We start from the raw sequence: 24,356 nt of genomic DNA on the forward strand, positions 1-24,356 counted from the left end.
CATCTAAAAGACTGTGAATGGAGGGAGAAAGGGTCCAGGAATCCATTCAGGAAAGCTGGTAACTGTTGCCATGGAAGTTTGGTGGGAGGAGGGGCAAGGCATGCAAGGGCAAGAACTCCAGAAAGATTGGAAATACTGAGGGGAGAGAACTCCCCAAAGACCATGGAGCACAAAGGAGGTGAGTGAGACAACAGCAATCTTCTCCTTCATGGAGGACGGGGAGAAGCCCCACCCGGCTGTGGATTCTGGAGACTCGGTTCTGTGGCTGGGGGGGGGGGGGGGGGGGCGCTGAGGAGTCCCCAGAGTACATTACAAGAAGGCGTCACACCATTCTCGAAGGCACCCAAAGCAGTCTCGGGACTGCTTGGCGTTGGCACCACACGTGTCTTTCAGCCACTCTCGGAAGAGGTCTTCATCTTTCTTTAGCACCAGAAACTGGCCGAGAACCACATAAGCCTGCAAACAGGAAAGGGTGCACAGCTAAGTGCCTCTCAGACTAAAGCCACAAGACTACATTATACCACCCCGAAGGGGCTGGATCTCCGAAGCCAGGCAGGGTCCGTTGTGAGTACTTCCGGGGCAAGCCCACTTTTGTTCTGGTCGTTCTGTTTAAGACAGGATCTTGCTTTGCTGCCTAGAGTGGCATTAAATTCAATGGGAATCCTCTTGCCTCAACCTCCCAAGTGCTGGGGTCATAGGGGACCCATAATGCCTAGTTTCACTTCTGTTAACACTGAAAACACACAAAAGGGTAAGGCACAGTGGGGCACACTTTAATCCCAGCACTTGGGAGGCAGAGAGGCCCTGTCTCAAACAAACAAAAACACACAAAAATGACCTTGCCTCCCGCGCTGCAGCCAAACCACCTCAGGTTATCTACCCCTGTCCATACCCTCCCCATACCCTACTTTTCCTCACTCCCATCTTTTTTTTTTTTTTTTTTGGCGTGGAAACATCGGTTGCCAGCTTCCACTCTATCCCTCCCTGGCATCTGTGACCACCCCACACCTTGTCAAAGCCCCTTTCCTCCAGCTTCTTGCCCAGGACTTCACCAATCCCGGCCAGGCTCCCCACTGGCTTTTCCCCCATGGGTTCTGCCACGAAGTCTCGGTGCTTTTGGGAGGTTGTCATCTTGATCAGGTTTAACCTGGGAATCCCAAAAAAAGGCAGGTTAGGGCTGAAGAGCACAACTCCCCAGGGCAATCTCCTCGGCTGCTTCCTCGATTTCCCTCATTGCTGAGAACAGCGAGGGCGGGCGAGGGCAGGCCCTTCCCCGCTATTCTGCAATCTCTGCTTTCTGTGGGCTCTGGGTTTGGGGACTGACCCGATGGAAATACCGGCTTGGACTAAAGGTGGCGCACGGAGGGCCACGGGAAGATTCCCAGACCCAGCCGGGGCCGCCCAGAAGCTGTCACTCTCGGTGACCTTGGCTAGGCCCACACTGACCCCGCTGGGAACAACCACGTGGTGAGAGCGGCAAGAGGGTCTCGTTAACCTCGCCGCCCTCCAGAGGCCAGCACGGGCGGCGCACCCACAGACGACGACGAAGCCCACGCCACGCCGGCCCCGAGGCCCCGCCTCCTCCCCGCCGGCCCCGCCCCACGCGCGCCGCGGGCCCGCCTCCTCCCCGCCGGCCCCGAGGCCCCGCCTCCTCCCCGCCGGCCCCGAGGCCCCGCCTCCTCCCCGCGCCGCGCCCCGCCTCCTCCACGCCGGCCCCGAGGCCCCGCCTCCTCCCCGCGCCGCGCCCCGCCTCCTCCCCGCCGGCCCCGAGGCCCCGCCTCCTCCCCGCCGGCCCCGAGGCCCCGCCTCCTCCACGCGCCGCGCCCCGCCTCCTCCCCGCCGGCCCCGAGGCCCCGCCTCCTCCCCGCCGGCCCCGAGGCCCCGCCTCCTCCACGCGCCGCGCCCCGCCTCCTCCACGCCGGCCCCGAGGCCCCGCCTCCTCCACGCGCCGCGCCTCCTCCACGCGCCGCGGGTCCCTCCTCCTCCACGCGCCGCCCCTCCCCGGGGCCAGGCCGCTCGGCTGCAGAGGCGCGCCTCCGCGATGAGTGCTCCTCTCCTTCCCGCCTCCGCGCGCCGCCTCCGCCCTCCAGCCGGAGCCCCGCTTCGCCGCTCACGCTCACCGGCAACTCTGGCTCTGGTAACGGCTCCTCGCGCCACTCAGCCGCTCCCGCCGATACCTCAAGCAACTAGAATGTTCTCCGACTTCCGCTTCCGGGTCGTCTTATGAGCCGCTTTAAAAAAAAAAAAAAAAACCCAAATTGGGCATGTCTAGCCACCCAGAGCCATAGAGTGGAGGCGCAACCGCTCCCCACGGCGCCCACAATAGTGGTTGTTTTCCGGTCCCTCACAGGAAGCCGCGCTGCTTTTTAGGGTCTTGTTTCTCCGGCCGCGCCTCCCATCTGCGAGACCGAGGCCTCCGAGGAGAATACGACCATCATTTTCCTGACCAGCACCCGGAACGCAAAGACGTAGGTCTGCCTGACCTGGTCGAGGGAAGAGTTCAAGGACCGGACAAGGAGGGGCGGGGCATCCGGAGGCTTCCGAGAGCCCCGCCCCGGAAGTGCAAATCCCGCGGGGTCCTCACACAGTCCGGTCTATAGCAAGCCCGCTGACGGGAGCTGGGGACACCGGAGGCCGAGGCCGAGCGTCCAGACGGGCGCTGCCGTGGTGGCCGCCTGCAGGTCGCGTTCCTTCGGTTGTGTACTCCGTCTTGAAGTCCGCCTGCAGACCGGGGCTTGCTGGTGTAACGCCGAGCGGGTGAGTGCTGGCAGCGTCGCGGTGGTGGTGGTGCTTAGGAGGTCGAGCATCTGTCGTATGGCTGTCCTAGACTTGGGGTGTTCGAGCGTGTGGAGGAAAGTCGTTAGCTCAAACTCCTCCCGAAGAGGTGGTCGGGATGGTCGGCCTGGCGGTGCGTGTGGTTTCATGGCCCCAGCAGCTCTTTGAACGGGAGTGGGTCTTGTTATCGAGAGGGCGTCTCACTGTGCAGACCAGAGTGGCCTCCATCTTCCAGAGAGATCCCACTGCCCCTGGGTTGGGATGTCTTGAGATTAAAGGCTCGAGCCCACCCCCCACCCCCCAACTGAGACTATAAAACTTGTTTCGTGGGTTTGTTTTGGTTTTTTCGTTTTTTGGGTTTTTCGAGACAGGGTTTCTCTGTGTAGTTTTGGAGCCTTTCCTGGATCTCGCTCTGTAGACCAGGCTGGCCTCCAACTCACAGAGATCTGCCTACCGCTGCCTCCCAAGTGCTGGGATTAAAGGCGTGCGCCACCACTGCCTGGCTCAGCAATTTTTCAAAGATCTTACTTGTAAAGCAAACTATGGTTTATCAAACTATCATTTCTGTAAATAATTTACAAATTTATTTTTGTTTACAGCAGTGGGTCTTCCTTAAGATGTTTAACTGCCATTATGAGTCTCATCAAGGTCACATCCAGAGTTACACACACTCCTCTAATCCCAGCACTTGGGAGGTAGAGACAGGAGAATCTCAGCATCCTAGACTATATGAGACTCTGTCTCAAGAAAAGGGGAGGGGGGTTCCCAAGGATCTGATGTTCTCTTCTGGCCTCCATGGATGGGCACCAGGCACACATGTTGTGTACATACATACATGCAGGCAAAATTTACACACAGAGAATAAAATAAATGTTTGAGACAGAGAAAGAGAGGAAGAGAAAGAGATGAACACAGGACTTGAGCTTTAGGGCCTTGCTATAAGACCAGCAAAGCAAATCCCCGCCTACACCTGATAGGCCACCTTAAGTGGAACAATTAATTAATTGACTCCAATGAACAAGTTGAGAGTGCAAAGGATTTGGGGAGTGGCTTGATCCAGCCTCCATTGCCGCCGCCGCCGCCGCCGCCGCCGCCGCCGCCGCCGCCGCCACCACCACCACCACCACCACCAGGTAGTTGCCTGGGCGTGGTGGTGGCGGCGGCACACACCTTTAATCCCAGCACTTGGGAGGCAGAGCCAGGAGGATCTCTGTGAGTTCAAGGCCAGCCTTGTCTACAGAGGGAGATCCAGGACAGGCACCAAAGCTACACAGAGAAACCCTGTCTGGGGAAAATAAAATAAAATAAATAAATAAATAAAAATTAAAGTAAAAAAAAAGATTTACTCTGTGTAGGTTTTGCAAGTGACCTTGGCGGCCAGAGAGAGCATTGGATTCCCCTAGAATTGGAGTTAGAGATAGTTGTGAACCAACTGATAGTGAGTGCTGGGTCCTGAGATATCTCTGTGGCAAATATCTGCCTGCCTCTGCCTACCCAGGGCTAGGAATAAAGGTGCACCCAGCATCTGGTTAAAGCTTGTGTTTTGTTTTTAATGATTTTAACAGGGTGAGGTGGCTGCTTCCCTGAAAGCAGTCCTGGCTTCTAAGACTGCCATCCAAATAACTCTGGAAGAAGAGCTGACAGCCTCCACGTCCTAACAACCCTGGACAGCGCCCAGTATGTCTCAGGCCACTAAGAGAAAGCATGTGGTGCAGGAGGTGCTGGGGGAGCACATGGTGCCCTCGGACCAGCAGCAGATAGTGAAGGTAATGGGATTGGTCTAAGCTTTTCTCTACTCCCATTGGACCCTGGGGTGTGGGAGGGACTCAGTATGTGTCTGATCGAACTGATGATGTCCCTAATTGTTGGTCATTCCTGGACCAGGTCCTCAGGACTCCTGGGAACAATCTACATGAGGTAGAGACAGCACAAGGGCAGCGCTTCCTGGTGAGCATGCCCTCCAAATACCGCAAGAACATCTGGATCAAGAGAGGTTAGAATCCCCCTACAATACAGAACCATGGCCTTGATTCCTGATTCTCCTTCACACACCGGAATGGCTTTATCTTTGTCACCTGCAGGGGACTTTCTCATTGTTGACCCAATTGAAGAGGGAGGAAAGGTGAAGGCGGAGATTTCTTTCGTGCTCTGCAAGAACCATGTACGCTCCCTGCAGAAGGAGGGCCACTGGTACGGTGATAATCCTGATCGTGGTCCTCTGGCTTCGGGGATAGTAGCATCCTTGCTAGTGAATGGGATGGGATTGGGATGGGGTTATGCTGTCCCAGAGGGACATTTGGAAACAGCTGTTTTGCTGAGAGGTTTCTCATTGCTCTCTGACCTGGCTCTTCTCTTGTCACAGGCCTGAGGCCTTCTCCGAGGTAGCTGAGAAACAAAATAACATAAACAGGTGAGGAGCAAGCCCCAGCCCAGGGAAGACAAAAATACAAGTGCACGCTGGGCAGTGGTGGCACATGCCTTTAATCCCAGCACTCGGGAGACAGAGCCAGGAGGATCCCTGTGAGTTCGAGGCCAGCCTGGGCTACCAAGTGAGTTCCAGGAAAGGCGCAAAGCTACACAGAGAAACTCTGTCTCAAAACAAAAACAAACAAACAAACAAACAAAACCCAACAAACAAGTTCACACCTTGGTTCCCCAAGGAGAAAGGTGATCCTGCTTTTCTCCTGTTGAGAACCCAACATCTCTAGTAGAGTGGATAGTTAGGAGTATGGCTTAAAGGTCAGTGCTCTAAATTACAACGCTGGCTTTGCTACTTAACAGGCAAACGACTCTAGGTGCATTATTTAATATCTTCAGACAGATTCCTAGCTAGATGTGGTAGTACATACCTGTAATTCTGGCAGTTATGAGGTGGAAGCAGGAGTTTGAACCAGCATGGGCTACAGGTAACAAGTTCAGAGCCAGCCTGAGTTAAAACACAAGTTCATCTAAGAGGCGAGATTGTGCTGAGTATGAAGGCTAATGCTTACGCAGTTGCTTAGTGCAGTTCTCACCTAGGAGACCCACCCCTTTGGGGTCACATATCAGATGACATTTATATTCTGATTCATAATAGAGGAAAACTTACAGTTATGAAGTAACAATAAAATAATTTTATGGTTGGGGGTCACCACAACATGAAGAACTGTGTAGAAGCCTGCCGGGCAGTGGTGGTGCACACCTTTAACCAGGTGGATCTCTGAGTTCGACACCAGCCTGGTCCACAGAGCGAGATTCAGGACAGGCTCCAAAACTACACAGAGAAACCCTGTCTCAAGAAACCAAAAGAGTGGAAGCCTTAGGAAGGTTGAGAACCACTGTTTTAGTGCATCAGCACTAAATTCAAGCTCACCTACATGTGTCAGTGATGCTGACCGAGTTATTGATTCCTTACTAAAACCAATGATGGGGTGGGTAATGTTTTTATTTGACTGGGTTTCCTTATTTGCTCTGTGCTTCCAGAAGCCCCTCTGGGATGGATGGATGGATATATTGATTGATTGATTGATTTCTTGAGTCAGGGGTCCAATTATGTAGCCCAGGCTGTCCTTAAACTCATCCTCTGCCTCAGCCTCCTAAATACCAGGCATGTGGTACCACATCAGGGTTTGGGGCTCTTGGATTTTCAGTATCCTATCGGTTCCTGACTGTTTAGTTGACGGTCCTGATTTTCTGAGACTGGACTATAGATGTGGTTTTACCAGAAGCTGTTACTAACTCCATCCTCTTGATCACACAGACAGAGTCAGCCTGAACTTCCCGCTGAACCACAGCTGTCAGAAGAATCTGGTTCTGAAGATGATTCTGACCTCTTTGTCAACACCAATCACAGACAGTATCATGAGAGTGAGGAGGAGAGTGAAGAAGAGGAGGAGGAAGCAGCCTGAACCAGAAGGGTCCACTTCTCTACTTGCTCAGGGACTATCCCTTGGCTTTTCTGGGCTTGGACATTCCCAGGGTGCCCTGCAGATCTTTTCTTTTGGATGGGGACGAGGCATGGCCCCTTTCTGAACTGACCTAGAAGAATTAAACCCCTGGTGGGTGCTGACTCAACCCTGGTGTCTGAGTGGCTCTCTGTGGAGGGAAGCTCCTGGTGAAGTGAAAGCCTTTTCTTGGTGGAGGCCTTGGTCACCTGTGGGTAGAATGGGAAGGAAACAGGGTTTGCCTGGGATCTGTGGCATGTGACTTGTTGATAGTACCTCTCTGGGCACTTGGTACCTCACCTTGTGCCTCTTTAACAGCAGTCATTACCTGCTTATGTTCAGTAGTGATTCCAATAGTTACAGTACCCATCTGCCTCTTAAGCACAGCTCAGGACAAATCCCATGGTGCCTTGTGAGCTGTTTCCCTTCCTTCCCAGTAACCCTGTACTGCGACAGTGCTTATACTACCTGCTGCCATAAAATAACACTCCAGCTCCCCTCTCTGCACCTTAGCCACCGTCATCTCCAGAATGTGTCTGTGGTCAGGACACCTCTATCCTTACCATCTTCTGATTGTCTTAGAACTTTGCTAGTCTGCACCTTAGCCACCGTCATCTCCAGAATGTGTCTGTGGTCAGGACACCTCTATCCATCTTCTGATTGTCTTAGAACTTTGCTAGTCTCAGGATATTTACTTTCTTACGATTTTCTTTCCCCAGAGCTGAGGATCGAACCCAGGGCCTTGCACTTGCTAGGCAAGCGCTCTACCACTGAGCTAAATCCCCAACCCCCTTACGTTCTTTTCTTAAGATGGTCTCTATAGGACAGGCTTGGAAGTCACTGTAGCCTAGGCTAAACAATTCAGTGGCTGTCCTGCCTCAACCCCCAAGAGCTGGGGTTACACTGTCCCTGGCCGGGCTACTGACCTTTCACTAAAGGCTGTTGTAATCCCACCCTGTTCCTCAGCATCAGGCTTACTGTGCTCATGACAACCTCCTTCCATTTACTTATTTTAAAATAGTTCTCCACGTTACTTTAGTTCAAAGACCTTCGGTGGCCTAGGCACTCACCAAACTATGTATGCAAGCTTCTGTAAACTACCCTCACTTTTTTTCCCCTTCTGTTTTTTTGGACAGGGTTTCTCTGTGTAGTTTTGGAGCCTGTCCTTGATCTCACTCTGTAGACCAGGCTGGCCTCGAACTCACAGAGATCCTCCTGCCTCTGCCTCCCGAGTGCTGGGATTAAAGGCGTGCGCCACCACCGCCCGGCCCTCCTCTCACTTGGGAGGATTTGCTTCAGCCTGTACACTGCTAGAACTGGCGAATCCTTGGGAAGACTGGCCTCCCAGCCTAGTCTTTCCTCTGCTGGCCATTTGCTCCACCCCACAGTATAGCTGTTTGGTCCTGTCACCGACTCCTAATGTGCTTGTGTGCTTATTTTCAGTGTGAGCTATGACTTCTACTTTGGAGCCTTCCTTTTGTTTTGTGAGGGATGTTTTCTGTTGTGGATTGGTGATTGTTTGGTGGGGGACATGGTCATTATGGGAGGTGTGTATTGACCTCAGATATGCTATCCAGAATCTCGTTTCTGAACAGGAAATCTTGTCATCATGCCCTCCCCAGCTCTCATTTATCCATTCTTGATGTTTTTTGTGATACTAAATGTATCCTTGGGTATACACATGTATAAAATACAGATGTATATACATGGAAAAATAAAACAGATGGGTTAAAGATAAATATCTTTAACTTTAAAATTTTTTTAATGAAGAGCTTTTTGTTTTTGTTTGGTACTAACGTTTGAACCTAGGGCCTTTAGCACTTGGCATAGTAGATTGGTGTTCTACTAAACTATATGACAACTGTTTGAAATCCATCATTTATAGGAAGGAGAGAGCTAACTTAACTAGAGAAAGCCACTTGTGCCTGTCTCATTCACTGAATGGCTCATTGTTTCCTCATTAGTAATGCCTTTTTAAAAATTAGCCGGCGGTGGTGGCGCACCCCTTTAATCCCAGCACTTGGGAGGCAGAGCCAGGTGGATCTCTGTGAGTTCAAGGCCAGCCTGGGCTACCAAGTGAGCTCCAGGAAAAGGCGCAAAGCTACACAGGGAAACCCTGTCTCGAGGGGGAAAAAAAATTCATATTCAGAAAGGTATTGTTGGTTCACAACTTTAATTCTAATCTCAGTACTTGGAAGGCAGATCTCTTGAGTTATAGGCCAACATGAGCTACATAGTGAGATCCTGTTCAAAAAAAGAAAAACGCATCACAGCACTTGTCTTTAATTGCAGCATTTGGGAGGGGAGGCAGAGGCCTTGTATGTTAGAGGCCAACTTAATTTACAAGTTCCAGGACAGCCAGGGCTACATAAAGAAATCCTGTCTCAGAAAAACAAAACAAAACAAAAACCTTCCTAACCATATCTCTAACCCTACTTGGGAAGGTGAGACCAGTGGATCGAAACATTACCACCACCACCAGTCTGGACTCATGAGACTGAGAAAACAAGTGCATGCATACAAGGGTCTGTTTTGTTTTTTGGTTTTTTGAGATAGGGTTTCTCTGTGTAGCTTTGCGCCTTTCCTGGAACTCACTCGGTAGACCAGGCTGGCCTCAAACTCACAGAGATCCACCTGCCTCTGCCTCCTGAGTGCTGGGATTAAAGGCGTGCGCCACCACCACCAGCAAGTACACTTGATACCTCACGGCTCCCCGACTCCACCATCCTGAGGCCATCTCATATTTCCTCATTACATAATTTTAGAATCAACTTAGTTGTTGTTTGTTTTAAAAATCCTCATGGCAGGGCCAGTGGAATAGCTCAGGTACACAGTTGCCAAACCTGAGGACCTTGTTCAAACTCCAGGATCCAGATGGCAGGAGAGAACCAACTCCTGAAAGCTGTCCTCTGACCCCCACAAATGTGCCTAGGCACTCCTGCCCCCACCTCCCTGCTCTAGTTTGGAGAGAATAAGCGTGCACCACCATGCCGTTTTGTGAGTGCAGGAGATCCAAACAGGCTTTGTGCTTTGGTAGGCAAGCAATCTGCCAAGTAGCCTAGGCTGTTAGTGTTTTTGAGACAGGGTCTCTACATAGCCCTGTCTATCCTGGAATTCTCTATGTAAACAAGGCTGGCCTCCAATTCACAGGTATCTTCTTACTTTTGCCTCCTGAGTGGTGGGATTAAAGGCATGTAGACCATATTATGTATTGTGGTGGTTTTTATAATGTTTTTTTGTTTGTTTGTTTTGGTTTTTTGTTTTTGTTTTTGGTTTTGTTTTTTGTTTTTTCGAGACAGGGTTTCTTTGTGTAGTTTTGGTGCCTGTCCTGGATCTTGCTCTGTAGACCAGGCTGGCCTCGAACTCACAGAGATCCACCTGCCTCTGTCTCCCGAGTGCTGGGATTAAAGGTGTGCGCCACTACCACCCGACCCTATAGTGGATTTTTATGCCAGAGCCTCATTCATTATAGAAAAGTGTCCTAACACTAATTACAACCCCAGCTTCTCCAATATTTTATTGGTTTTTTGTTGTTTTTGTTTTGTCCTGAGACAGGGTTTCTTTGTGTGGCTCTGAGATCTGCCTGCCTCTACCTCCAAAGTGCTTGGAGTAAAGGTATGTGCCACCACTGCCCAGCTTTTTTTTTTTTTTTTTTTTTTTTTTTTTTTTTTTTGAGGTCATCTTGCTATATAGCCTAGGCTAGCTTTGAACCCAAAATAAGTGCCCACCTGCTGAGGAACTTTCTATGTAGACCAGACTATCCTTGAACTCACAGATATCCATTTGCTTCTGTCTCCCGAGTGCTGAAATTAAAGGTATGTGGGGGGTTTTTTGTTTTGGTTTTTTGGTGTTTTGTTTTGAAACAAGCTTTCTACATAGCCCTGGCTGTCCTAGATTTCTCTATGTAGACCAGGCTGGCCTGGAACTCTCGGCTAGTTATTTATTATTTCCTTATTTTTTAAATTATTTTTATTTTTACCCACTGAGCCCTCTTGCCAGCCCTGTTGGGATTTTTATTTAGTTGCTGTTGTTTTGAAAAAAGGTCTGTAGCCCCGGCTGGCCTCTAGAGTACAGACTTGCCTTCTGTGTTACTATGCAGGAGTCTGTCACTGATAACACGTCTGTCTGAGATACACAAGAAGAATATGGGGACATGCCTATAACCCCAGTGTTGAGGGTGAGGTGGTGGCATCATGAGTTAGAAGTCAGCCAGGGCAATAGAGTGATGCTGTCTCAAGGAAGGGAAGGGAAGGGTTATCTTGACTCAGTCCCAGTTAGAGTCCCCGGCTGCTTGGCTATGGCCATGCTGCTTTGGACCTGTGGTAGTGTTGTATATCACACAGGGAGCATGTAGCAGAGACCTCTCACCTTGTGACAAGTAGAAAAGACAGGACAGGAGACAGGCAGGCAGCTCGAGTTCCAGACCTGTCTTAAAGAGGAAGAAATGGCCAGCATCCTAATACCCCTTTCAAAGTCATAGCCTCATCTCTTCATTAGGCTCTAATGTTTTCGTTTGTTTTTCAAGACAGGGTTTCATTTTTATTACTTTAAGATATTTTAGCTGGGTGTAGTGGTACATGCCTTTAGCCCCAATATTCGGGGTGGGGCAGAAGCAGGCAGATCTGAGTTCCAGGCCAGCCTAGTCTACAAAGTGAGTTCTAGTATAGCCAAGGCTGGAGACCCTGTATCAAAAAAATTTTTTATTGGGTTGGGGATTTAGCTCAGTGGTAGAGCACTTGCCTAGCAAGCGCAAGGCCCTGCGTTCAGTCCTCAGCTCTGGCAAAAAAAAAAAAAAAAAAAAAAAAAAATTTATTATGTTCAATTGTGTGTGGTGGTAGTGGTGGGGTTATGTGCATATTAGTGCAGGTGCCCACTGGGGCCAGAGGCATTGTAGCCCCTGGAGCTAGAATTATAGGCAGTTGTGAGCTGCCATGTGGGTGCTAGGAACCCATTGGGTACCAGTGTACTCTAGAAATCCTGTATGAGAAGTGTGTTCTCGTGTGTGCTGAATAGCTCCAACTGCAGGCCCCCGACTCCTGGGGTACAGCACAAGCAGTTTTTGGTGACTCTTCAGTGAACACTATGGCAGCTACAAGCAGGGGTCACAATAGCAAGGCAGCTCTCTGTGCTGCTTGCAGGACCCTAAGTCTTCCTGCTCATACAATAAAGAACAGCCCACCTCAGGACATTCAGATCTGCGTGGCCCAGTACCAAGTGAAACCCTGGTGGGCCACTGGTGTTTCATGATGCTGTGCTCAGATGGAGTCATTCCCAAACAGTGGCAGTTCCCACAAGGTATTGCTGCCAACCTTCCAGAGGTGGGGTCATTAGGAATGCAAAAAAAAAAAAAAAAAAAAAAAAAAGCACCACCTGCCTCGTTGAGTGGGCAGGAGGAGCATCTATGGGGAAACTTGCTTATAGGACATGGAGGGAAAAGGAAACTCCCAGTTCTCTCCAAAAGGGTGTTGTGGAACAGAGCAAACTTGGGGCTTCAAGGAGTTTGGCTCAGCTTCCTTTGGTGTATTGGACAGCAATCTAGACACCTTTATCAGTACCAGGTCCTAAGTCTAGGCACAGAAAGCAAGAAATGGTGCCCCTACAACTTTTGAGGAAGAGGAAATAAATGTGTTCACTGAGGCGACAGCAGCCCTCCCTCCATGTTTAAAAGCTAGAGATTCATCAGGGCACGTGGAATGGGGCAGGAGCCTGCGTGGTCTCTTTTGTTCAAATGTGCCCATACTGAGAAGCAAGGGACTTAAGGAAGCATCTGTGGCTATGCATGTCCCCTACTAACACCTTGTTCCACACAATCCTTTCAGTGACCCTCTGTAGAGTAGGTGAAGGCCATGAGAGCTCAGAACTACCTCTGAAGGGGTCCTGTTTTGCCCCAAAGGCCTCCTTATTGCACTTTTTCAAAGGATCTCCTGGCAACTGCCAAAGCTTTCAGACTGCCGTGTCTCCTCAACCTCTTCTCTGAAGCCTTCAAGAACCTTCCTCTTCATGTTCAGTTCTAGCCGATGTTGTCTGCCCTTAGCTGGCATAGTCAAATGAGGGTCTTTCATATCTCCAGCCACTCTTCTTGCTGAGGGGCCTTGGCAGGCAGTCTTGACCACCAACCTCCCATCTTTTGCTTCCTCTTTCACTGCGACCAGAACTGACAATCAGCCACTCCAGCTGACATCTCCAGAGGTAGACTATATATCAGCACAGGACCATTTTGCTTCCCTGCTTCCCCAGAAGAGGTAGAGGCCTATGGGTCTAAGCATGGGCAGGCAGTGTGTATGGGTGCTTGCCCAGGTGTTGTGGGGAGGAAATGAGAAGGCCTGGCAAAGCTCAAAGGTTTGCGTTAGGCTAAGGAACTTCAAAACCAAGCATGAGTTGTCAAAAGTGGTTACAAGCCCAGCCAGGCTAGAGTGGACACCCTAATGAGGCTGACTTCAGCCATGAGCCTGGATCACCACCCCATCCTGAAGACATCCAGGCCAACTTGGGAGGCAGAGGCAGGAGAATCTGTGAGTTCCAGACCACCCTGGTCTACAAAATGAGTTCCAAGAAAGTCAGGGTTCTTACACAGAGAAACCCTGTCTCAAAAAACAAATAAGAATTGCGTATGTGTGGAGGTCAGAGGACAACTTAGGCATCAGTCCTTTCCCTCCATGAGGCTTGGTAGTGAGGACCATCACCTGTAGTTCGTTTTCTGTTGGTTCATCTTACAGGCCCCAAAATTGAGTTTTTGTTTTAATTTTTGGAGGCAAGGTTTCTCTGTGTAGCACTGGCTGACTGGAGCTCACTCTGTAAACCAGGCTGGCCTCAAACTAGAGATTCACCTGCCTCTGCCTCCAGAGTGCTGGGATCACTGGCTTGTTCTGACTTCTAATAGAAATTAAATTTGCCCATTACACTATAGATTGGAAACAGGCACAATTCCACATCTGGCTACCTTCCATAACCATTCTTCATTCTGTCACAGGAATATCAACTATTTGTCCATTCCATTAATGGGTGTAGTTAGGTACAACATAGATAGAGTTCATAGATGGAGTTTAACAAAAGTGCACTTTCCAGCCGGGCAGTGGTGTTGCACGCCTTTAATCCCAGCACTCGGGAGGCAGAGCCAGGCGGATCTCTGAGTTTGAGGCCAGCCTGGTCCTCAGAGTGAGATCCAGGACAGGATCCAAAACTATACAGAGAAACCCTATCTCGAAAAAAAAACGATTTAAAAACAAAAACAAAGAAAGTGCACTTTCTGTTGCTAAGGCAACATCTTGTCTCATTAGTCAAGCCTCACGAATCTCTGCTCCTCCTGGTTTCCATTTATGCTGGGGTAACTCATAAGAGATCCCAGGCAACGTCACATCCATCTATTGGCATGTACTATAGTAATCTCTGCAACAGATGGGCCAAAGCTGAGAGCAAAGCACCAGGCTGGAAGATGACCTCTGGGCTTAAAGGATGTTTTGGGGACCTCAGCAGGATATAGGCATAGCCTGAAGGGACAGGGCTCCAGAGCCAGAAGCAAAGGCACAATTGACATTGGACTTCTGTCCTGTGGCCTGGGGTTCCCATCACCACACTCTGAGGGCTAAGATGTACCTATGAAGTATATCTGGATGGGGAACACCCTGCCTTCTCCATGAGATACCATGTTGGGAGAGGCCTAGAGGTAATAAATGATTTTTCAATGAAGTCTGAGTAGGAGTCATACATCATTCCTTCCTCTTGCAACTCAGAACCCAAGATTTAGTAACTTAAGCTAAGTCACACAGCACTAAACTATGAAACTCAGAAGCCAAAGCCAGTCCCTTGATGGTTAGTGACCACCCACCACGGTCAGGCCAGGGGCTCACTGGCCCTTAGAACAATGTTCCAAGTACCAGTTTAAGTTGCTAGCCTTACCTACCTGCTGCACAGCAAAGCTGGGATCTGTCTGCACTGGAGCTCAAGTCTCCAGTGTATTTGGTAGCCCCTAGGCCCTCCTATCCCTAAGATGTGACAGCAACAGCAACCTAATTCTCTGAAAATAAAAGTGTAGTAAGCTTTGCCCAATGGCCACAGACAGCCAACACTGAAATGCTACGAACACCTCAGACTAAGAAATGTTCCAGCTCCCCCCCCTCCCCCTCCCACCCCAGATCCACTGGCACCTTCCTGAGAAAACAGCCAAGAAAATACACGATGAGAACCAGATGTCAAAGTTGACTGACTTGACCTCTTTCTTGGGAAACTACCACCCAGTATCATTTATAAGCAACTGGGTTTCTTGTCTGTTCCTTACATGTTAAAATTCATTTTTTCTAGTGACCCGTGTGGGATGATCTGCAGTATGTGACAACAGGGCACCCATCTTCTGACTCAAAGTAGCCACTTGTGGCCATCCACAGAAGGGTTATCTCACAAGTCTATGGCAGGCCAGGGTTCCTCTACAGCTCCTTCCCAGGAAGCCAGTCTTTCCAGGGACAGCTGTAGGCATCTCCCAAGGCACTGGGCTCAGCCCTTGTGCATAAGTACACTCAAGCTAACTCCCAGCCTAGTCCTGAGGTGACTCTCGAGACTCCACAAAGGACATGGTAGCACAGGTGACAGGAGGTGGTGTCGTCTCTACCCTGCCAGGAAGGCTAAGCAGTGCTGGGCACTCTGAAAACTATGTAATCAGAGAAATTACAGGGTAGTGGGTTATCCAGTCCTAGCAACACCCATGTGACCAAGTCTCTACAAACAACCATGTGGGATGGTGAAGCCAGTGCAGCTAAGGTGGGACAGGAACCACACACCATTAGGTGGAGAGGAGGGGCTTCTGTTCCAGCTCGTCAGCTCCTACAGAGGAATGTCCTTTAAGGGCATGGGCTGGTTTCCCCACTCCCTCATCACCTCTGTTCACCCACCAGATTTCAAATCACACAGGCTCAAGGATCAGCCCCACCTTGCCCTATAGAATCAGTGAATGTGAACGGGTTCACTGAAGCCTCACAAATGAAACAGGTGTTCTGACTGCTCAAATGGCGATTCTGAGGCTGAAAGAGGGTCAGTAACTTGCCAGGTCACGGAACTGACCATGAACTGAATGAAGACCAGCCTGCCTTGCTTCCTAGGTCTGATCTTAGACTGAGCATGACTAGGAAGGAAAAAATAAGGAGGGACTTTATTTAACATATCTGGGAGGGCAGGGAGGAAGGTGGCTTCATTTGGTGATGGTGTTCCTGCAGGGAGAAGAGAGCAAAGAGGGGTGTGAGATGGAGGGGTGAGATGGGGAGTGTGAGGTGGGGAGGGTGAGGTGGGGTGCTCCTCCCTGGCCCCAGCCAGGCCTCCTACTCACGCATTCATGCTCTTGCCGCTGCCACTGAGCACGATGTAGGGCGTCTTCTGGGCCTTCTGCTTCTCCTGGAGCAGTGCCACAGTGCCCAGGGGCGTGTCACTGGAGCTCATCTTCTTCAGGAGCTGTGGGGCCAAGAGAGGTCAGCACAGGCCAGTATATCATCCTACAGCACCCAAAATACAGAGCCCCCCTCCGGAGACCCACCGCCTCCTCATCCAGCTTCTTCATCCGCCGCTCGGTCTTCATCTTGCCGGAACCCTTCCCGTGGAAACGGTGGGACAGCTGCCGGAAGGCCTGGGGACAGAGCAGGAGCACGGGCGTCAGAACTGCAGGCCAGGCCAGGCCACATGCATCCACGGGCTCACAACTGTGACTGCAGTGCTGATTCTCCCAACCCAGGATGAGACTCCACAGGGGTAGAAAGAGAAGAGGGGGCTGGAGAGACGGCTCAGAGGTTAAGAACACTGGTTGTTCTTCCAGAGGTCCTGAGTTCAATTCCCAGCACCCACATGGTGGCTCATGACCATCTATATAATAAGATGCCCTTTTCCAGCATACAGGTACACATGTGGAGCACCCACACATCAAATATAAATAAACAAAATTTAAAAGAAAAAAAAGGGGGGGGGGAGAAGAGGATAGGACATGGACCCAGACTTGGGCACCATATATGGGTTGTGTGCAACCTGAATGCTAGGAATCCGGGTGAGCCCTGCTTCTCCAAGCTGGGGCTGAACCCAGCAAATGTGGAGCTGCACATACGAGGGGGACAGTCAGAGGAGCTGGATACCCTCAGGCTCAGGGCTTCAGGCATGGCGGGTAGCATGGGTGTCAGAGCTTCCCGACAGACAGCCTGTGGAACCTGCTGTGCAGTGCCCACCAACACCAGCAAGAGGCGGGCCGTCACTCACAAGGCCCTGTGTGTAGGCAGTCAGGCCCGTGCTGTAGTGCCTCGCTGGGCGGGAGGGTGTCTGGCTGCACCCTGACCTAGTCACCCTTGACCCGGCCCACCGTCACAGCTCGCCGCTCACCCACCTCCTTGGGCGTCAGCTTCCTGCCCGTCTCGTCCACGTACTCGATCTTCACGTCGGGCTTGTAGCCGTCCTTCTCCTTGAAGTCCTGGGTGAAGCCCCGGTACTCCTCACGCCGGCTGTACTTGTCATCCACGGCCATCTTGTCCTCGATGCAGTACACAGCAGAGGGAAGAGACTTATTGGGAGCCTTCACCCGGGCCACCTTTTGCACTGTGGTCTCCAGCAGGCCTGAGGACAGAGAAGCTGTGCTACCCGGGGGCCTGCGCCTCAGGCAGACCGCCCCAAGACAGCCCGAGGAGAGAGGCCGGCCAGCCTCAGAGGAGCGCTAAGGGTCCTCAGCCCGGGTCAGGGCGTAAGCATGCATGTCTGGTTTACAGACCAAGACAACAGACGTGAGAGATGGGCACCTCCCCAAGGAGACAGCACGCTGGGACCTGGACCCCTGGGTTGTTGTTTAGCTCAGCACACCTCTTCCAGGACTCAGAGCCGAGGCAGCAATGTAGACCAAGGACACCATGCTGTGCCCAGTCACCCTCCCAGCCTTCCCTGCTACAGCACCAGACTGCCAAGGCTCCCAGCCTGGGCCCCACCTTTGTTCTGACACAGGAGCAGGGCAGCAGCCAGCCCTCTGTTCACGATGGGCTCCTCATCCAGGATGGTGGTAGAGGAGGCAGAGAACTAGAGTGAGGAAATGTGGGGTGGAGGAAGAAGGAAGCGTGAGCAGGTTAGCCCATCTCTTCTACCCCATGGCCATTGCCATCAGGTGCCAGGCTAGACCAGTGTGAATGGACTCTCCAGCTGGCTCCTGGAGGGTTAGTGCCCCTTCTACGTGGGTGGAGGCTCTGGGACGCTGGACAACTAGCCTGGGTCCCCACCCCCACAACCCATCAGTGCTCACGTCCTGTTGCTGCTTCTCCTCATCCAGGTTGACGGTGCTCCAGCCAATGTTCTCTTCCCCATCTGACTCTGAGCCACCATTGGCCGAGCGCTCTTCATCCCTTTCAAAGTCCTGGGACCAGAAGTCAGGGTCAGGATGGGCAGCCCCAGCCCTCCCCCCCGCCCCCAGACCCTCGAGCATTGGACCAGAAGGCACCACCCTAAAGACAGCAGGCCAGGGGAACAGCAGGACCCACCATGAGCTCCTCCTGCTCCTCCCGGTTGCCAGCCAACCCATAGGTGGGGATCTCCCCCAGCGTGCGGCAGAATTCGGAAGTGGCATTGAACACGATGGCCCCCTTCCGCTCAGGGTCCTCTTCCTCCTCCCAGCCACGCTGGCGAGACTCCAGCTTCTTTACAATCTCCACCACCTAGGGGAGGGAGTGGCTGTGGGCAGACCCCAAGTTTCTGGGGTGATACCACAAAGACTCAAGAACCCACAGATCCTCCCTGGTGGCAATAAACAAGCTATTCCTACAACCCACAATGGGTCTTCCAACTGTGTCCCCTCTAATCTCTGTAGGTTCACTCTGTCCAAACCCACCAATAGCTCCCTACTACCCATGGAATCAGTACCACACTGGAGTTACCAACGAAATCCAGAAATCTAGTCCTAACCAAATGTTAAACACAAGAGACCCCTAAGGGAATGTGGACGCTGCCTGTAGTGACAGGTTCACATGCTCACAGGGACAGGGCCCAAACCACACGTCAACTCCATGCCTAACCTTACCTTCTCACCGCTGTCTCGAAGCTGCTGGAGTTGCTGCAGCTGCCGCAGACGGCGCCCCTTCTCCAGTTGCTTTTGCAGCTCCAGCTCTGCTTCATCTTCTTCCAGCACCTCTGGGGACCCTGATGGAAGGGCTCCCCCATCCTCTGGTGAAAACATGGAGGACACCTGCTCATACAACATCCTTGGCCCACAGACCCACTCCGCTCCCTGCTAGCCAAGCCCGAACCTTCGTCACTGATATCCATGTTCTCTACTCGAGTATCATCTGATGGTGGGGGCTGAGCCACAGGGTCCTTCTCCTCATCCTCCAGGGCCTCCTCCTCCACCTCAGGAACTCGACGCCGACCCCGGCCCCGAAGCCTAGGAGAATGGCACACTCTCAGTGAATGGTGTTCCTTTAGGCTGGCCCAACCCTCACACCCACCACTGTGTTCAAACACACCTGGATCCAAAGTCCCCATCCTGAGTCTGGTCCCCAAGAGGTAGCAAGTCATCTGCCCGCATTACTACCTCCTTCTCCTTCTTTCGAATTTTCTTCACCCTCCGCTTGGTCTTTTTGAAGGTCACCTTCAGAGAAGAGCACAGAGGAGTGGGTGGAGCACACAGGCCCCCAGTGTCCCAGACAACAACTACCTCCATGTCCCTAGCACTCCTCACAGCAGCCTCCGAAGGTGGCTGCTGGCGTCATCATTCCACATGGGGGCCCAGGCTGTTAAGTGACTCACCCAAGGAACAAGCTGGTTTGGGGACAGAACTGGAACATAAACATAAGCCCAGCTGGTCCAATGGTCCCTGTGCATTAACACTAGCACTTCCTTGGGCTGCCATTACTGTCACCCAGGAACTGTGCTACTATGCCAACACCCAGCTCTCCTCCCAAGCTCATGTTGGCAGCCTGTGACCAGAGGCAGCACAATTGTCCTAGAACAAGACAAAGAGAGGCTCACCATCTCTTCAGGACTTAAGTACTCAGAGGCAAGCCGGGGCCCTACAGAGCTCAGAGACTGAGCCTGCAGCCGCAGCTTGGCCCGGATCTCTTCTAGCTCGCGCTCCCTCAGTCCATCAGCCATGCCACCTTGCTCCAAACGGAAGGAATCTGGTCGCTCGCCCTCCAGCTCCTCATCATATTTGGCCAGGATAGAGCGGGGTTTTTGCTGCAAGACAAGAGGGTGGCTGGGACCTAGGCCAACTCTTGGGAAGCCATGGAACCGTGGATTTCTTAGCACCACACACCATCTGCCCCAGCAGCTGCCCACAAGCAAACCTGTGCCAAATCATCAACACTCTCATCTTCCGCATAGGGCAGATAGTCAGGCTTCTTCTTCCGAAGCTCCACATTCTTGTCTGCCCGCTCCTTGTCCACCATGTTCACATTCACCAGCACATCCTCCCCCTCCTGTAGTACTCCTGCAACAGCAGAGATGGCGGCACAGCTCCCACCCACCCCCAACTTAACAGTGTCCACACCCCACGGTAGTAACCAGCTCAGCTCACCTTTATCCTTGAGGGTGAGAACCACAGTCTCCCCTTCTCGAAAGGAATCTATGGCATGTTCCACAGTGAGGCCTTGCAAGTCCCGGGCACTATATAGGTCCTACAGGCAAAGAACCAACCAAGTCAGAAGCCAGAATGCAGCCAACCCTGGGATGCCCACATAATGCCAGTGTCCTCCAGGTAGTCTCTGCAGCTTTACCTGTCGCCGCTGTTCAAACTCCTCCTCCACCAGAGTGCTGACACCAAACTCTTGGTCCATCTCCTCCAGTAGCTTGGCCTATGGGGAAAGGATGACCAGTGACCTTATCCTCAGACCAAACACCACCCAAGACTCTACCAAGTAGCTATGCAAAAGGATAGTGGAGAACCTAAAAGCCCCTGAGCACAGCGGCGACTGGCCCACACTGCCAGGTGTTCTCACCCGCCTCTCTGCCAGGTCCTTCTCTTTCTGTAGCTGCCGGCTCCTCTCAATCCAGGCTGCGGTGTCATCCAGCCAGGGGTCATCCTCTCCCAAAGTCTTGATTTTCCTGAGGAGGGAGGACACTTAGGAGGAGCCCAGACGTGCTCTCCCGGGCTGACCCAGGGCAAGGAAGCAACGAAGAGCGTCTCCCTGCTTGGCCAGAAAACCCTCACCCCAATTTTTGGTTCAGCAAACGCTTTTCCTTGGCAGCTGCCAGCTTCTCCCGTAGTTCTTCACGCTGTCGCAAGGCCATGGGGTTGATGACATCAGCTGCCACGGGCTCCTCCTTGGTGCCCGCCTCTGGAAGGGGGGCCCAGACGTAAGGCTATGCTTGCCCATGGCTGGTGGGGAGAGGAGGGAGCCACTCACCCTGCCCCTTCCAGCCCAGGGGCCAGAAGGGGCCGGAGAGGGGGAAGGACTTTCATCTCCCTATTCCCACCTCACCCCAACCCCCACTTTCGCCCCTCCACATGGTAGGGCAGGAACTCCCCCTCTATGCCTTCCAAAGCTTCTCAAGTCACGTGGCTTTTTCTGTCAGTTTGTTTTTTGGTGTGCATCTTTTTTTGTTTTTGTTTTTTTGTTTTTTCATGTTTGTTTTAAAAAAGAAAGCAACAAACTAACATGACTTAGACAGCCTAGAGCCCTGTGCATATCCCTCAGCCTATCTAAAGCCAGGGTGAAGGTGCCAAGGCCACACAGGAAAAGCACATCTTGGATCCCCACTAAGACAAAAGAAGAGTCTTGACCCTTTGACAAAACACATATAAGGCTATTAAATGGAGTTGTCTCTGCTCACTAAGCCCCACTTTCTTCCCACTTAAGATACCCCAGCCCAGCCTCACACTCACCTTTCTTGACAGCATTGACCTCCAAGGGTTTCAGCCCCAACTTTGCACGGAGTTTACTGAAGACAAGAGATAGAAGTATTAGGGTTTACCTAAGAGATGGGGCAACAAGGGCATTTATAGATAGGCAGTAGGTGGAAACAAGGTGAGAATGAGTGGTTCTAAGGGCCATAAGCACAGGCCCTAATCCGGGCAGCCTAGGGCATGAAGACAAGGGCTTCCAGCTCAGGGAATGCCTAACAAGGGAAGCCCATCCTTCCTCCTGGATCTCAGTTTCCTCCACTGTAGCTCCCTTGGCTGGCTGGCCATCTCTAACTGGCTCCTTTAGAGGGAAAGGTTTCTGTAGGTGACAGCCACAGATACAACCAGTCTCAGAGGAAAAATAGAACAACATAAGGGCTACTCACTTGGTCTCCTCAATGCTAAGTGATGAGGCATCTCCAGAGCTGGTTTTGGAGCTGGCAGCTAGAAGAATACGAGCATGACTTAAGGGACCCATGAACGTGGGACCAAGAATCAACACTGTGGGCTCTAGCTGCAAGGTGGACAACAAGGGCCTCACCAGCACCTGGGCAGATGACACCAGAAAACAGCGGCCTTCTTCTTCCCCCCTCCTGGAGCTCCCCAGGAGCTGCTACCCAGGCCCTTGGCTATCAACACTGCCTCTTCCAATACCCTTTCAGACCCAAGTGGTTCCTCTTCTGCATCCCGCATTGGGCCACTCCAAATCTCACACCCCACCTCCAGCTTCCACTGTCCCTTCTGCTCTGTCCTCATACAGTTCTATCAAAGATTGAAGCCCTGGTCAATTACTGACCAGAATTAAAACTAACAGCACAGCATGGTTTGTCATCTCTGGTACTTTCTGCCCTCAGCAGTGTATGCAATCAAGGAATCCTTACTAATAATGTGTGTTCCCTGCCAGATGTTGTGAACATAGATAGGTAAATAAGCACTCTGGACCTGCTCTACCCACCCCACAAACAGGACAGAACTTCAACAAACACCACACAGAGGAAGATGCCACCAGGACACTCAAGTTGCCCTGACATATATTACACAGCCCATCTCCTGTTCTTGAGACCCACCAGGCCCCTTCCTCCTCCACCCAGGCTCTGGACCCCATTTTCTAAAAGGACTCTGAAGCCCCAAGTCTTCCTTTTTCCAAGTAGCAAATTATTTTCAAAAAGTTTCAATTTGAGGGCTTGAGAGATGTCTCAGTGGATAAGAGCACTTGCTGTTCTTACAGAGGACCCAGGTTTGGTTCCCACAATGTATATGGCAGCTCATAACCATCTAACTCAGTTCCAGAGGACCCAATGGCCTCTTCCGACCTCCACAGGCACCAGGCATGCTCAAGGTGTATATTTACACATGAAGGTAAAACACTCAAATACATAAAATAAAAACAATCCTTTGTTTAAAAGTTCTGATTTTTTGCTTGATGCCCTGTGGTTATGTGACACTCCATCTTCTCAGCAATTATGTCTTTGCACAGATCCTATGACCCAACTGTGGTCTTCCCACCATTTGGCTACTCTATTTTTTGAGTGTGTTCCTCTGCCCACATCTGAGCTACTGGGATTTCTCAAGCTCTATTTCTGACCCTAGTTCTCACTCCACACATTCTAGGGCACTTCTTTGGTTTCCTGAATACACACTAGCCCCAACCACTCTATTCCACTTAAACTGTAGGTTTTCCCATACACACCAACCACAAAGCTCTCCCAAACTATGTGGTTCTCCCTTGCCTCCAATGTGCTCACCTTCTGAACGCAATTTCAACAGATGAACACCATCTCGCCAGGCCGATAAGGCCAAAACTCCAGGAGTCATTCCCTATTCCTCATCCCTCCCATCCTCAGGCCGGGCACTACATTTTGTTCATTCCGCTTCCTAAACACCCATTCAATCACTATCAGTGTCCTCCCCTGGCTGGGCTGACCTCTCTCCTGATCTCTGGGCCTCTAGTCCTATTTTTGACAAGCTCTCAACCCAGTGACCGTCTTAAAATATTAAGTCAATCAACGCACTTCCCTACGCAAATCCTCGGCTCCCTACCATCTCCATCATAAAGCCCAAATTCCTCCACAGAGCTTACAGCACAGGGTCCTTGGTGTTCAGACCCCAGCGTACGTTACTGCTTCATGACGCTACCATGAGCCCGACACGATTCGCCCACTGTCAGGTTTCTCTTGCCTCCGTGGGTGCAGCATGCCCGTGCCTCCCTTCATTCAACCACCCGGCGCATTTACGGTGACGTGCCGGACGGAGAGGGAAGCAGCTGCCCCCAGACTTCATGAAGCTTAACACGGGGAGTCCGTCTTTCATCCCCAACGCCAGAGGAAGTCTTTAGCACAAGGGGCAGCAGGCCCTCGAGGTCACTCTGCACCCTCGGTCCCGCGCACCCCGGGCCCCGCCCGCCCCGCCCCGCCCCGCTCTCACCGGCCTCGTAGCCGTCATCGCGCTTCTCCCTCTTCACTCGCCGCTCCGAGGGCTCCGCTTGACTTCGTTCGCGACCGTGCGCCCCGCCGCGGGCCTCGGCCTCGGCCCCGCGCCTCCCGCTCCCGCGCTCGGCCCCACGCTCGCGGCTCCGCTTCCGTCGTTCGCCGCCGCCGCTCCCGCCGCCGCCGCCGCCGCTCCGGTGCTTGTGTTTCTTGTGCTCCCGATGCCGCGGCGGCTGCTCGGTGGCGCCCCCGGTCCCGGCTGCCGCCGTCGTCCCGGCCGCCTCCTTCTCTCCGCGGTGCTTCTTTGACGACCCCATGACTGGTGCGTCCGTCTGGAGCCGGGCCGCCACCCGAGCCCAGACGACGCAAAATGGGAATACTTCCGGGTCGCGCGAC

General features: G+C 52.1%; 3 protein-coding genes across 3 annotated transcripts; 1 reads left to right on the forward strand and 2 right to left on the reverse strand.

Moving 5' to 3' along the window:
• Positions 1-256: 256 nt before the first annotated feature.
• Banf1 (BAF nuclear assembly factor 1) lies at positions 257-2,230 on the reverse strand. Its single transcript, XM_036201963.1, has 3 exons — positions 2,121-2,230; positions 1,009-1,147; positions 257-456 (listed from the first exon to the last, which is right to left on the reverse strand). The coding sequence occupies exons 2-3, from the start codon at positions 1,129-1,131 to the stop codon at positions 310-312; spliced, it is 270 nt and encodes an 89-aa protein (XP_036057856.1). The 5' UTR covers positions 1,132-1,147; positions 2,121-2,230; the 3' UTR covers positions 257-309.
• On the forward strand, positions 1,981-6,828 carry Eif1ad (eukaryotic translation initiation factor 1A domain containing). Its single transcript, XM_036201958.1, has 6 exons — positions 1,981-2,757; positions 4,341-4,541; positions 4,660-4,768; positions 4,857-4,965; positions 5,138-5,185; positions 6,515-6,828. The coding sequence occupies exons 2-6, from the start codon at positions 4,455-4,457 to the stop codon at positions 6,660-6,662; spliced, it is 501 nt and encodes a 166-aa protein (XP_036057851.1). The 5' UTR covers positions 1,981-2,757; positions 4,341-4,454; the 3' UTR covers positions 6,663-6,828.
• An 8,983-nt stretch (positions 6,829-15,811) lies between these two features.
• On the reverse strand, positions 15,812-24,356 carry Sart1 (spliceosome associated factor 1, recruiter of U4/U6.U5 tri-snRNP). The gene is made up of 19 exons (XM_036201825.1): positions 23,959-24,356; positions 21,921-21,978; positions 21,517-21,572; positions 20,842-20,968; positions 20,630-20,735; positions 20,408-20,485; positions 20,209-20,308; positions 19,979-20,121; positions 19,662-19,868; positions 19,157-19,281; positions 18,941-19,074; positions 18,715-18,857; positions 18,179-18,352; positions 17,944-18,054; positions 17,636-17,723; positions 17,047-17,273; positions 16,216-16,305; positions 16,012-16,133; positions 15,812-15,895 (listed from the first exon to the last, which is right to left on the reverse strand). The coding sequence occupies exons 1-19, from the start codon at positions 24,275-24,277 to the stop codon at positions 15,877-15,879; spliced, it is 2,427 nt and encodes an 808-aa protein (XP_036057718.1). The 5' UTR covers positions 24,278-24,356; the 3' UTR covers positions 15,812-15,876.

Source organism: Onychomys torridus, chromosome 1 (genome assembly GCF_903995425.1).
Source record: "Onychomys torridus chromosome 1, mOncTor1.1, whole genome shotgun sequence".
In the NCBI taxonomy this organism is placed as follows: domain Eukaryota; kingdom Metazoa; phylum Chordata; class Mammalia; order Rodentia; family Cricetidae; genus Onychomys; species Onychomys torridus.

Bases quoted from the DNA above. Each gene is read 5' to 3' on its own strand.
- Eif1ad (XM_036201958.1), top strand. From the start codon at position 4,455: ATGTCTCAGGCCACTAAGAGAAAGCATGTGGTGCAGGAGGTGCTGGGG. The intron at 4,542-4,659 runs GTAATGGGATTG...TTCCTGGACCAG, and splicing joins ACCAGCAGCAGATAGTGAAG to GTCCTCAGGACTCCTGGGAA. The intron at 5,186-6,514 runs GTGAGGAGCAAG...TTGATCACACAG, and splicing joins AAACAAAATAACATAAACAG to ACAGAGTCAGCCTGAACTTC.
- Banf1 (XM_036201963.1), bottom strand. From the start codon at position 1,131: ATGACAACCTCCCAAAAGCACCGAGACTTCGTGGCAGAACCCATGGGG. The intron at 457-1,008 runs GTGTGGGGTGGT...TCCTGTTTGCAG, and splicing joins AGGAAAGGGGCTTTGACAAG to GCTTATGTGGTTCTCGGCCA.
- Sart1 (XM_036201825.1), bottom strand. From the start codon at position 24,277: ATGGGGTCGTCAAAGAAGCACCGCGGAGAGAAGGAGGCGGCCGGGACG. The intron at 20,309-20,407 runs GTAAAGCTGCAG...CTTTGCCTGTAG, and splicing joins AGTTTGAACAGCGGCGACAG to GACCTATATAGTGCCCGGGA. The intron at 17,724-17,943 runs GTGAGCACTGAT...TCCTCACTCTAG, and splicing joins AGGAGAAGCAGCAACAGGAC to TTCTCTGCCTCCTCTACCAC.